The sequence below is a fragment of the Dunckerocampus dactyliophorus genome, chromosome 16, assembly GCF_027744805.1.
Source record: "Dunckerocampus dactyliophorus isolate RoL2022-P2 chromosome 16, RoL_Ddac_1.1, whole genome shotgun sequence".
Classification (NCBI taxonomy): domain Eukaryota; kingdom Metazoa; phylum Chordata; class Actinopteri; order Syngnathiformes; family Syngnathidae; genus Dunckerocampus; species Dunckerocampus dactyliophorus.
This window is the reverse complement of record NC_072834.1, coordinates 13,615,787-13,630,260: the sequence shown is the minus strand read 5'-3', so window position 1 is coordinate 13,630,260 and position 14,474 is coordinate 13,615,787. Positions and strand designations below refer to the sequence as shown.

The 14,474-nt window shown below is 42.9% G+C and overlaps 1 protein-coding gene across 5 annotated transcripts in view; it reads right to left on the bottom strand.

Moving 5' to 3' along the window:
• The window catches only part of LOC129168862 (transcription factor COE1-like), a 31,256-nt gene extending 17,086 nt beyond the window's left edge, over window positions 1-14,170 (bottom strand). For all 5 annotated transcript variants that reach the window (XM_054754608.1, XM_054754610.1, XM_054754609.1 and 2 more), the window contains exons 1-6: window positions 13,789-14,170; window positions 13,328-13,484; window positions 12,901-12,964; window positions 12,522-12,577; window positions 12,382-12,455; window positions 11,253-11,321 (exon numbers count right to left, since the gene is read on the bottom strand). In XM_054754608.1, coding sequence (XP_054610583.1) covers window positions 11,253-11,321; window positions 12,382-12,455; window positions 12,522-12,577; window positions 12,901-12,964; window positions 13,328-13,484; window positions 13,789-13,919 — 551 coding nt within the window. In that variant the 5' untranslated portion in view covers window positions 13,920-14,170. The remainder of the gene's footprint in view (window positions 1-11,252; window positions 11,322-12,381; window positions 12,456-12,521; window positions 12,578-12,900; window positions 12,965-13,327; window positions 13,485-13,788) is intronic.
• Between the last annotated feature and the right edge of the window lie 304 nt (window positions 14,171-14,474).

Below are 14,474 nucleotides of genomic sequence, written 5' to 3'. Positions count from 1 at the left end.
AACGTTTTTTTTCTTGCGAGAGCTACTTTTAGAAAATGAAAATGGCCACGAGCTACTCATTTTTGTAGAAATGATTTTCATACCTTATTTCAACCCAAGCAAATCAAATATGCTTGTTTTACCAAAACATTCACAAAATGCTGGTATCCACAACTCACATTTTATGCTTCAGAATACTTTTCTTTCTAGTGTTCTCACATTATTAACTGAAAACCTGAATGAAAAGCAGGCCTGCGGGCGCCTCATGTGGTCGTGGGGGGCTACCTGGTGCCCGTGGTCACCACGTTGGTGACCCCTGATGTATACCATAACTTCCGGACCATAAAGGCACACCAGTATATAAGCCGCACCCACTAAATTTAAAGAGAAAAAAAAGATTTGGACATATATACTGTAGGCAGCACCTGTCTAAGTCACAGGTGTTGTAACATGGGATATTTAGTACACAGAAAGTTTTTTTTTTTTACTTTTAATTAAATAAATGCTGTTTTCCCAAACAGTGCATGTAACACGGCTAGTTAAACAGTAGCCAACCAGAAAGGTTGCTGTCATCACAGTCTTCATCTTCCTTCTTCCTCACTAAAAACAAAGTTGACTTCTTCAGTGTCGGAACCAAAGAGCCCCACAATTCCCTCACCACACAACCTGCCAGTCTCTCTCCCTCTTTGGTTGTCGCTCCCAGTTTCACCCCGAGCCCCCAAGCCTGTGATGTGCTCCTCATTTCAAAAACGCTCTGACGGCACCATTGATAAAAGGTAGAGTGATATGCCTTCTTTGTAAGAAGGAGTTTGCTTACCGCACAAGCAGCTCAAGTTTAGCCTACCACAAAGCACCGAGTCACAAGTGCAGCCACATTTAATAATAGCAGCAAAAATGCTAGCAATTTAGCGAGCCATAGCAAAGGCAAACAAAACTCGAAGAATATCCCACGTATGAGCAAATCTGTGACCGACAGCCTGCCAAATGGATAGCGATGAACTGCAGGTCAATAAACAGCAGAAGACAAGTTGTTAACAGAGGTGTTGCAAACTACGTCCAATGACCCATCACACAAGTCACCGTGCAGGACTACAGTGACGACCAAAATCGGCAAGATGTACGACAGCAAAAAGAAAAACAAACTTGAGATTTTGGTGGAGGATTTGCCTGTGTTGCTAGAACCGGAGATTATTTCGTTATTATTGTTTTATTTTGAGAATGGCAAAACAACACAGCAATACATTCCTCAATCCAAAATCTTAAGACCAGTTGAAAAATTGCTAGAATTTGCACTTTGCCCATTTGCGCTTAGGACTAGTCTCAAACACAGCGGAACGTAAATTGCCTCTGTTCAAGTCTGTTAAAAACAAAAATGACTTTATAAAGCCACTTTTTTTGTTATATATCAATTTGAAATGAAAATATCTTAAAGTGAGGGCTTTTCTCACCAATTGTTAGGTGACAAAAGCCAATTCATTACAGATCATAATCTCTCAATTTTTTAAAAATCTCTTGACAGCAAATTTGTACTCAATTACTCACAGATTTTCCGCATTCACTGGCAGGCTAGGAATGGGACCCCCGTGAAAAGCGGGGATCTACTGTATATAATAAATATTGTTGTCTCTGAGGTAAAGACAAAATAGATGAAGATATTAAAGATGCATGAAGAAAAAAGTTGTGTGTGTGTGTGTGTGTGTGTGTGTATGAGTCCATGTCAAGTGTCTGAGTTGTGTGTAGGTCAAGGGGAGCTAGCAGGAAGTAGAGTCATGTGACCCTCCAAAGACCCTCCTCACCTGCATCCATGCTTGTTTAAAGCAGCCATTGTGATGGTAATGCTCCTCAGAGTGTCTTCATTGTGCACACTGCTGCCACTCACACTCCTATCTCTTCTTCCCCGAGAAGCTTCTCCCTCTAACGTATGGCAGCGGCCGGATTAAAGGCAGCCAGAGCGCTGACGCAGCACGTGCACACTTTACATGGAGAGTGCATGTGACCTTTCCATTGAGGCGACATGACCTTAGCTTAGTGACTGAGCGAGAGCTGCGAAATGACCTCATGTTAGGTCACTGCCATCATCATGTGTGTGCACGTATGCGTGTGCACGTGCCGGCGATTGGATAGAAAACATAAAAGATAATCATCCATTAAAATGCAGCTTCACAGCCTCCATCACACCCATGATGGAGACATAAACGTGCACATGTGCGTGTGTCACTGGTCCATCACACAGCTATGATAGGATGATCGGAGAGGTGTGTGCTGTATAAACATGGAGGAAACACAACAATACTACGATAAAAGACAAGAGAAAATAGTGCCAATGCATCGTGGAAACATGCACCTCTTGTTTTAGCAATGAAGACAATAAAAAAAACAAATAAGTCTTCCACGTCACTGATTCCCAACCACTGTGGCACATTAGTGTGTGGTGTGAGCTCATCAGGTGTGCCAAAGCACGATGGTTCCCCCCATATTGTGAGTCACACCATAAATATTCCATTTATTTTATCTACATTTTGGTAATGTTAGCATGCTAGCAATGCTAACATGCTAAGATTAGCGCGCTAACACCTGTACCGTGAAGGCTAAATGTCCCGAATGAGTTGAGAATTTTGAATTTGGAATGGTCTGAATCAGTTGAGAAATGTGTAAGTAGTTAGAACTCTTTAGAGCAAAGGCATTTTGCATTCTGAAAAATGGGAATGTCAGGAAAAGTGGGAATTCTTGGTATGTGGAAAATGGCATGAATGTCCTTAATTAGTTGAATGCCTTGTCGTTGGAACGGTCTGAATCAGCTGAGAAATGTGGAAGTAGTTAGAACGCTTTAGATCAAAGGCATTTTGCGTTCTGGAAGAAAAAATGGGGGAATATTTGTGCTGTGGCTAATAGCATGAATGTCCTGACTTTGTTGAATGAGCTGACGTTTGAATGAGGTGAATCGGTTGAGAAATGTGGAAGTGGTCGTAGTTAATAATAATAATAATAATTAGTTGTAGGAAAAAGGGTGAATTTTGGATAAATGTAGAAATTTGGATCACATCCATAATTCAATCAGTTCTTCCATATCCCATTTCCGACAATTCCTGAAAATTTCATCAAAATCCATTCAGAACACAAACAGATAAACACAGGCAAAAAACCTAATCTACACACTGCGCTTGCGCTTTGCGCTGTGCTTGGAGGAGGTAATAAGTGCTGGCACGCTAGGTGGTGTGCCTTGACTCAATAAAGGTTTGGGAACATGGCTGATTTAAGGTCAGTCCAATGGCTTGTACTCAGGGAAATATTTAAGGAAGAAGTTGACGTTGGCAGCACAGGGACACCACAAAACACTTCCTAATAAAACACTGCCTAAAAAACACTTTACTGACACATACTATCAAAGGATGCGGGGGCCATTTTGATCGGAATGATTGTATATAGAGGCTAGAACCAACCCGTGTAGATATGCTCCGTTCCAAGACATTTTTGCGTTTCCTGTTTAATTGTATTTTAATAATATGCCATTGGCTAAAAAAAAAAAAAAACGAGCTGCAATCCGCAAATGACCCCTGGCCACACTGTGGACACCCCTTGCTTTACCGTATGGAGGAAGGGGGCGTGGCCTCAGATTTGCTAGACGATAATTGTCCTCCAAGTTATTGCGATAGACAATATTGTCAGCATTAATTTGATACCATTTTTTCCATTAATGCAATGACATTATATGGCATAATGCTTAGGGCTGTCAAAAATAATGTGTTAATGGTGTTAACTAGCTTATGTCATTAATTACGTTCATTTTTTGTGTGTACTTAACGCATGCGCCTCAGAGCAAGCAAGCCTCTCGACGGAACACAGTGGAGCGTCCCCACACAATTACACAGAGTTTGACGCTCTTTTACAGTATAACTTCATTCTCACCTGAACACATCAACAGCAGTACAATTCCAACACCATAGAATGGATGTATCGCCAACTCACACACTTCTCTAGTACGTTCATCCTGGGAACGATACTTCCTCATTGTCGTCACAAGAACACGAGATGCATTCAGGGACATTCCGAATATTACAAAAACAGCTTTATAATGCGCGCGCTTGTGTGTGTGTGTGTGTGTGTGTGTGTGTGTGTGTGTGTGTGTGTGTAAATTAACAGGAAGATAAATAAAAACATGAAGTGGATATTCTTATCACACGCACTTAGTATCTCTTAATTCAGAGGGACAATTTGCTACATATAAGTATGATGGGAAATACACTGAAAACAAGTAACTTATGTGATGTCTTTGAACGCAAACCCTCATTGCTCATAATAAAACGGTTTAAAGTGTGCTACTAGTGTTAGACAAATAGATTTTAGACTTGTGTGGTATCTTTCAGCTTGATTGACATATTCAGTTCATTTGAAGCTGTTAATACATACAAATATATACCGTCATGAAAAAATTAGACCACCCTTGTTTCTTCAGTTTATTGATCCATTTTTGTGCCTGGTACAAGTAAAGGTTTGTTTGGACAAATATAATGATAACAAATATAGCTCATGAGCGTTTAATTTAACAGCTGATATCTAGCAACTTCCATGTTTTTTTTTATAATAACCAAAATTACTTAAGTTCTTACATGAATAGCTATAGCATTGTACTGCCAAAAAATGTAACTCTTATGAGCTATTTTTGTTGTCATTGTTATATTTGTCCAAACAAAGATACCTTTAGTTGTACCAGGCATTAAAATGAACAAGAAACTGAAAAAACAAGGGTGGTCTATTCATTTTTCCATGACTGTATAATCCTCTCCTGTCATTCATCTTTCTGTTAATGAAATACAGTAAAAATAGGCATATTTCAGACACGGTTTCTAATAGTGATTAATCATGATTTATTCCTGTAAAAACTTATTAATCTGATTTAAAAAAAATTGTAATATTTATCTCTGTAGACAAAATTGCACTTCAATAAATAATGAACATTGGGTATTGTTCCCTAACAGGAAAGTGAATTAATGAAGCTGTAGGGGTGATGCCTGCTGTTGCGTAGTATCACGCGGGACACAGTCGAACCAAATAATGCCAGGACTTCTTCACGGATGCGGGTGGTGGTGGTGGTGACAATGCATACCCATGCGGGAACAATTGCGCATCGCGCATACCATTGTCATGCACGAGACGTAAACACTACTTGACAAGGTGTAAATACGTCGTGCTGGAGCGTGGTCAGTTTGTGATATGCACACCATTTTCGGTCACGAATTGCATGCCAAGTGCGTAATTTGTGTAAACAGAACGCAAACAGTGCGCGCACTAGGTGGCGTTATGCACCTAAACGTTGGTTGCAACCCGTCATAATCATGAAGAGGAAGAAGAACATCAGCGGATATGACATGTACGCCTGTGACGCTACGTGCGAAAGGTTTACTTAGGGTCACTTGTGAAATTGAGATGGATACTTCATTAATCTCCAACAGAACAACACAGCATTTTATGTTTTGGTTTATATTTTATATCTATAGTATATTTAATGTATCTGAATTTCTGTTTAATTACGTCAGCGGATATGTACGTAAGGTTCACGTAGGGTCACTTGTAAAATTACCCATTATTTTGCTGGATTTATCCTCCTATAAGAACCACGATACTGTGGCACTTGTGTGGCCGCCTTTGAATCATTGTCGCGCGTGGATCCCTGTGTGGATTCTCCTGGATTCAAGTACGTCCCCACTTTTGTATGTTACATTTCCTTTTGTTTTCGTTCATGATAACAGGCTTTGCAATCTTGGTGGTGTTTATTGAATAATTCCAAATCCAACAATGTTTTACATTTGGTTATAGTATAAACTCTGATTGATGCCGCTCGCTCAAGTGTGTGCAACGACAGCGACGGCAGGGTTAGCAAACGACGAGAATGGTGGCTTCTCAGCGTGTTTTGGTTGTTTCCTGAACTTTTTTTGCCCTTATGATGGACTATCTTTGTAATAGTGTTTTCCCAATTACATATTTAAACAATTAATAGTAGTTCTGAAGTGTAGGGGATGTCACGAGATTAGAACATGACCACACCAAGCATCATGGTAAATGTACTTCTTAGCCACATATCAGCCGCACCGATGTATAGGCCGCAAGGATGAAAGTTTGAGAAAAAGTAGTGGCTTATACACCGGAATCAGTTTGTGTATTTGTGTGAGCATACTGACATGTATCTCTCACTCACACACACACACACACGTCTTGTGATTGCGGTACACCACAGACGTGTGTGTTTCCTGCTATTGTCACATGTATATTGATAGGGTATCTTTAGTGAAAGACAATTGTCAAACACTTCCTGGTCTCATTAGATAAGAACAACAATCCAACACTGTGTCTGTGTGTGTGTGTGTACACAATCACAGTCTGCACACAAGTCCGCCAACACACAAACGAGCGACGTGAAGGTGAAAAGTCAGACAGTGAAAAGATATCACATACATGTGTAAGCGATATAGCAGCATGCAAGGAAGTGCACTGTGTTGTGTACAGGAAGTGGCACTGATCCACTTCCTGATGAGCCCAGATGGGAATCTCATTTATAGCGGCCAGGCCGCACACGCGCACACACCATGATGTGCGACTCCCTCACCGATGATCGTTCAGCCAGTCTGCTAACATGCTAGCTGCCATGTTCCATGTGTCATATGTGTTACATAACAGACGAGCTGTCCCCCCCGCCAACCCCACATTGTCATTAGCAGAGATTGCTCTCCTCAGTCAAGCCAATCATGGAACAAGCATTCTAATAATAACAGAACAACAGAAGCTATCATTTCAGATGTGTGATATCTTAATTATCGCCTCAGTCTTATAATCACTCTATCAGTGTGTCTCATTATTATTATTGACATGATAATAAATATGGCAGCACAATAGTGGTGAAAAATTATGTTAGTTCGTGCAGCGGGCTGCTCTCGTTACATATTCAAGCTGCATAAATCACACTGACACAATTAAGGATGGCCAGGGCGAAGGAGGAGGCAGGACTTCCTTAATCATGTGGAAGTGACAAGTGTAACCTACACACACAATTAACACACAAGTTGGTGTCTAAGCATGCTTGCAGTGGAGCCTGTGGTGGTGGTGATGATGGACACTCAGTGATGACTGTGGTAAAAGCGGACTAAACATGCTGATTCAGCACAACACATCACCCAGAAAACAGCAAGGTCATGAAAGCAGCAACATGTGACGCGCACGAACCTACGCACACGCACACATACACACAAATCAGTGACATGCAATCAGGGGAGGCGGTTGAGGCAGAGCCTCGTGATGGAAAAAAAGCCACAATAATAACAATAATAAATATTAATATTTGTCCATGAAACTGCATTATATTATTGTATTGCAATTGTTTAACATTTTCTTAAGTACAAATTGCTGAATTTGTACATTTCCTGATCAAATACAGGACAGAAACCTAAGATGAGGCTTGGATCATGGCGCTTGCCACTTTCCTTTTGTCAACATGTCGCCAATAAACAGTATAATGCTGGAGAAACATTTATTATACACCATGCCTTTCTACAGCCTGTGCAGTGTCTTTAATATAAGTGTGACGTCATTATTCCTGCTCATCGGATAACATAGAAATGTCATATGGGTAGCACTTGCAGTACTCGCTTCATCCTGAGGGGCAGGGGCGGCCGTGAGCTGGAAGGTGCTTGTCACTGATGTTCTTCCATAGCAATGACAAGCCAGCATGTTTTGACAGCTGGAGAGCAGCAAGTGAAATGCAAGAATTTACATTTTGCACTGTTGGATCTTAAAGGTCATCCCAAATTCTTAAAAAGTACATTTTTTTTTTACTCTGAAAATTCATATCAATTTCATAGATGTAAGTCAATTAATTTTCAACATGATAAACTTTAAAAGACAGTCCTTATGCTGTGTTGCCCCTTGAGCTGTGACATTGGAAGCATCCTCTGGAAGCACCTCTGCTGCCATGTAATCGGTGGATGTAACTTTAGCTACGATCTAAATTGTTGCCAGGTAGCGCAGGAATGTGGAGAAAAACAGACAACTTTGTCTACTGTTGGTGGTTATTAAAGACAAAAGGACAGTACATATGAATGGAGGAAGCCGAACGGTCGTACCTTGTGATGTAAAAACAGTCATCACACTGCGGCCACCTGTATTATTTTTGTGCAAATCGCTGGCCACCCGAGTCTAGATACTTGGCATGAATTCAACAGAGGGCAACAGTTGTGTCTGGCAGGTAACTCTTTTGCGTAATCACTTCAAAGGGCAGCACAACATAGCTTGTAGAATTCCTTCTCATGCACATTTGCAGCAGAGACACGGGGACGCAGTAGCCAGGTCTCACAAGAGAAACAAGTGACAAGCCCAAAACAACAGGGAACTTGGGAATTTCCAAGCGACTTTACAAAAAAAAACAAGCCCAAAGTCGCTTCTAAGAAGAATCTGGCAACACTGGCCGAGATTCTTTGTTTACACGTGACATAAACCAAAAAACAAACTTTTACCCGTGCTGAAAGGAGCATAAGCGCCAACTACATGTATCATTTTGGGAGGCACACAATGTATGGCCAATAATTGCAATGAAGATCGTGCATATAACAGGGACATCGTACTGAGTGACACACACAAGCGCACACACACACTTTTGTGTGCTGGGTAAGGTTACTGCTAACTGGAAGTGAGAGTAGGAGTTAGAAAGGTGAAAGGTAATGACTTCACTTTCCTGTCAGAAGACACACACACCCTCTCTCTCACACACACACACACACACTAATAATGTCCAGTGACTGCGCTTTACGTCAGCATTTGAAAACCCTTTAACCAGTTTAACGAGTTGGCCCCCTAAGCTAACGAGCACCCATGCAGCTCGACTCGTTTAACCTCGGCGGGTCAGAGAAGACAAGAGGTGGTCAGAACGCGCCTGTCATCCATAAATGCATTTCATAGACACACACGCACACACACACACACGCAGGACTGCAGAGGTGTACTCTGTCAAACAGGAAGCTCACAGGGTCAAGGGTCAGCAGGCACTCATTGATTAGCTGTCAGTCAGTGCACGCACACAGCAAGAGAAAGCAAAATAATGGAAATAATAAAGTCAAAGAGTGGATTAAAAACTTTGCTCCATCATCTTACACTCTTCAAGTGGACCTGACGACATGCCAACACAACACGCACGCGCAAATATTCCTTCCATCTATCTTTGGCCAGCAGCTTTCACTTTTCATGGTGTTTACACATGCACGCGCACAGATGAAGACAGCAAGATGGAAAAGTAAAGAAAAACTAAAGAGATGAAAAAAAGACGGAATACTAAATCCGTGTGCGTGTGTGGCGAAGAGTGTAGCTGCTAAATGCTAAGGCGAGTGCAGACTGAGGCTAAACGAGGGAAATGAATAAAACATACTTTCTTTCTCTCTCGCTCGCTCCATCCTATAAACACAGACAGAGAGCAGTAAAACACACACACACACGCACACACCCACACCCACAGTGAGTGTAGTGAATACTGACATTAAGTCGATGCTATGAATAATTCCCACTATGGTCGTCAACTCCAAGCAACCACTGACCTTTTGCACACAATCCGACATTAAGACATTAAGATGGAAAAGTAAAGAAAAACTAAAGATATGAAAAAAGATGGAATAATCCATTTGTGTGTGCGTGCCTGCATGCGTGTCTTTAAGGGATAGAAAGTGGAGTCAGTGAAAAAACTTTTAATGTAGACTGGAACCACATTCCTCCTGACAAACTTGGAGTCTATATAGTAATGTGTGCGTGTGTGCGTGCGTGTGAGATATTTTGGTAAGTAGGACGACAGAGTGGTGTGTGTGTGTGTGTGTGTGTGTGTGTGTAGGGGGGCTGAGGAAGACAAAGGCAAGAAAGATGAAGAGATCGTTTATAAGACTCCCCCACCACCTACTCCCCCTCCTCCAGCTGATTGACAGCACAGCCCCCTCCCCCTTCCCCAGCCAACAGCATTTGATTGACAGGACTCCCCACACGAGCTTTTATCCTCTGAAAGTAACTCGCTCTCTGTGAGAACTAACCCTCTTCCTCCTCTTCCTGCGTGAGAATCACCTTCTCTTGCTTCTTCTCCACATCTCCTTCCCCTATTTCCTGCCCCCCCCCCCCCCCCCCGCAAACACACACACACACAGATCTAATGTATGATGCTGGCTGGGATGTGTAAAGAAACGTTACACCTCTCACACACACACACACACGCACGCACGGATCAGATTGAGCCTATTAGTGTGAGGGTGAGATGCTGCAGGCCCACACCAAGAAAGCGCACACACACACGCTCGCGCACGCACGCACGCACACGACTCTTTAGCAGTCAAGCAGGCGCATGATGGGATATCGCTGCATCTCGTTAACCTTCTTATTAACCCTGAGCATGACGCTTAGGGCGCTACAACACGAATTAAGTGGACCACACACACACGCGCGCGCGCGCAGAGAGCTGTCAATCACCTGTACGCGCGCGAATTATTACACACACACACACACACAACGTGGGAATGCAACTTCATGTGATGATATCAAAAGAGTGTGGATGATCATTTGTGTGCGTGCGTGCGAGACGTGCACGGGCAGGATGGGTGTGTGTTGAAGATTTTCATTGAGGAAGTGATGTCACTGTGATGTGCTTAGGATGAAGATCATCAGTGATGGTGATGAGTCATATGACTCACTGACAGGCTGATGACATCACACAAAAGGTCAAACACTCACACTCGCGCACGCGCGCGCACACACGCGCTGTCAGCTCCACATGTTGTCCAGATGTTAAAGTAAGACACTGTGAGCGCACACTGACAGGAAGTATCCCACGATATCCACAGTAACCTTCACATTCCACCCTTGCCAAGCCCCGCCCCAAGCCCCCCTACCCCTCACGCACTCGACTATTTCTAGCAAAGAAAAGAGACATTCGATGTACTTAAAGCACGCATGAGGAAGAAGAGGAAGGGTTTACAAAAGATGTTTATAAAATCAGATTCAAATGAGGCTCTCTCTTCACTTCTCTGTGATATTTCCTTTTTTTTCCCACTCATGACCCATTTTCCTGTAGACATGGTGGAGGGGCGTGGCACGGAGGAGGAAGGGGGGGAAGGTGTGTGTGTGTGTGTGTGTGTGTGTGTGTGTGTATAGTGATGTCACATTTAAGAATTGATTTTGGATCACAAGATGTCACCACATAGCTCAGACTGCGTGTGTGTGCGCGCGCGTGTATTTGACAAAGTAGAGGTGACACACAGTACCTGTCGATGATGACTGGGTCTGATGGCGTCTCGTTGCGATTCCCACAACTCTTCTTGTCACAGCAGCGACTGTGAGGAGAGAAAACAGCTGTTAGTGTGTGTGTGTGTGTGTGTGTGTGTGTGTGTGTGCGTTGATCAAAGGCGTGCAGAGGAGCGGGTGGTCTCAGACAGAAATAGAAAGTTCTGCTGGAACGCTTTTCACAGCGAAGGAACAGCAGCAGCAGAATGCTGACACTTGTCGTCAGCACTCCTCTATGTGCTCCGCTTCTATGTGGAAAGATTTGTGACATCACACAGAGGTGAGGGGGCCTCACCCACCCTCATGTGACCACTTGTGGATCATTTTAAGATCACAGAGAAAGGTCAATCATCATTCTCATCCCCATCACCGTCCTCGCCTTCATCCTTCTCTTCCTCCCCATCATCCCCCGCCTCTTTATCATCATTCTCTGTATATTTCTCCTCCTTAGCATTCTCATCACCATCCTTATCCCCATCAACCTCATCCCCCTGCTTCTCATCACCATGCTCACCCACCTCACAACCATCCTCAGCATCACCTTAACTCTGACCCTCATCCTTCTTATCATCCTCCTCAACTAGCATCCATGTTGGATGCAAGAGTCAATCAGTTTAGGAAATGGGGTGGGAGCATGGTGTAGGGGTGTCATGTTTGCTGTTGTCACAGATTGAACCCCCCCGCCCACACACACACACACACACGGTCAACTTTATGAATGAGGTCAGAGTCAGGAGGATGAGTACAAGGTGTGCTTGAGCATGATGGAGCACATGTACAACTCAGTGATCATCATCGCGGTAAGTTCATGTTCTTCACTTGTTCATTCATTTATCAATGACAATTAGATATTGTTATGCTTACACAATGTGCACAACAATGTGTGTGTTTGTGTGTGTGCGCTTCGGGATGAAGGCCCATTTTTTTTAAGCGGAGAAAAAAGGGGAGGTCTCAAGTTGACTAATGACTCTCTCTGTGTCCTAATTAACCACAGAGACACACGCGCACTTCTATTGTATGGATGGCAAAGTACAGCTATTAGTGAACAGTTTATCATGACATCATCACTGTGCCTGCATATGCGTGTGTGTGTGTGTGTGTGGTTCCGACCTGCACATGATCTCGTGCGTGAGCAGAACTCGACACATCTCAGGGTTCTTGTCTTGGCCCTCATACACGATAGGCTGCAAGAGAACAAACACGCACGTGTCAAGGTTTTAAAGCCTGTGCGAGTGTATGTGTGCGCTCACCTGTTTGCTCATGGAGTCGACAAGTCGAACATAAAAGTCTTGTTCCGTCCTGATGCCTGTTGGTTCATGGCGGGAATAGAAACAGTCAGCATGTTTTGGTTGATATTTATTTAACAGTAGGATTGATCTAATTAGACTAAATGTACTCCAGGACTTTGTCTCCAGTATACACACACACACACATACGCACGGCGTCAGATATCTGCAGCAGCAAAAGAATGAACATTACATTTTCTTTCTGGGATTGAAATAAGAATACTCTATTGAAAAATTACCGAGAGTTAAATTAAATGAATGTCTTTGTAATTAGCGATGAATAATGACATCACATGTAGCTGGTGCACACAGTTTTAATAAATTAATAAAGAAATGTACTCACCGTTACTGTAGAGCAGCTGTAGGCGGTAATGAATGCCATTATTCGTCTTTTCTCCGCTGCTCTCCTGCACACGAACACCTGATTAGCATCTTCTTTATTTTTGCATAAAAAACACACACACACCCGAGTTACATGCACCTCTCTCTCACACACACCATTTTTCTTCACTAGAAAAAAAAAATCACAAATATTTCAATACACCTGCTAACAACAGTTTGAATGTAATGTAAATAAACTGGATTTAAATATATGTGAAATGTCCATTTTAATATTTTTTAAATAAAATGTTTCATTTCAGCCACATTATAATAATGCATATAGGATTAATTAATATTTCTGTTACAGTGAATTAATATTTCAGGCCATCAAAGTGCTGAAAACTGAAACTACAACAAAACAAACAACAAAAAAAAACGTGTGCGTGTACCTTGTCCTTCTCGATGAAGTCCACAAAGGTGGTCCTCTCGATCTCCACAGGTTGACCTTGGCGGTCATACAGGGCCAGAACAAAGTGGAAGAAGTTGGACTTGCGCAGGTTGGAGGGGGGCTGCTTTTCAAAGTGGGCCCGGGCCAGACCCACTCCACTGGGTACACACACACACATTTATTTAACAAACAGGGCTTTGGAAGAGTGGAATGTAATTATTGGCAATATTTTATGAGGAGCCTACAAATGTACTCATTTTGAGGTTAGAACATTTTCTTGAAAATTACCATTTTGTTTTTTGTTAAATGTCCTGTTTTGACTGTAAACAATACTATATTTGTGCCAAAATGATAATAGAGAGAAATACTGTATGCAGGACACGTGAATAATTAAGATGGTTATGTCTTAAGAACGAAATAATTCCTAGAGTGCGTCATTCATATGTGTAAGGTTCTGCTCACCTCTGGGCGGCCGTGTGGGCATCCAGCACGCCGCCCCCCTGCATCCAGCCCCGAACAGCGTTCATGCCCCCCAGCGGCTCCTCTTTTAGGCTGCTGCCGTTCCGCTGGATGCTCTCCTCGATGCCGAACATGGACGAACCTCTGCGGCCGTGCACGGCACTTGTTCCTCTCTGGGGTGTGTGCTACATGTGCCAACACTTGAAAATGTCCAAATGGAGCAAAGGTGGTCCAAAGTCTCTGCTGGCTACCACGACTTCATCATCACTGGAGTCCGGCAGGGTTCACTTGACTTTCAGTCTGTCCTGAGGAGGTTTGGGAGAATACTTCCTGGAGGTTCTGTCCTGTGAGGAGCACACACAGATTCTCCCGCCACGGGAGGGGAGTCGGGGTTACTTGGAAGGATACAGGGGAGTAGATGGGCGTGGTCAGGATGCGAGGCCACGCCCCTACATAGCAGTGTGGATGTGTTTGATGGTGAGAAATAAGTTTTATGACGTTAGAGAGAATAACATGAAGTTAGTTTAACGAAGCATTTAGTCGCTGCAGTGTGTCAGCAAACAATCACTTGTTAAATTTTTTATGTAGAGCAGCTAAATAAACAGTCAAGAGTGACACCACCTCCACTAATGAGAACGATTGAGAATAATTGCAGCCACATTTTCCCCGTGGCACCATCTGCTCTTTCA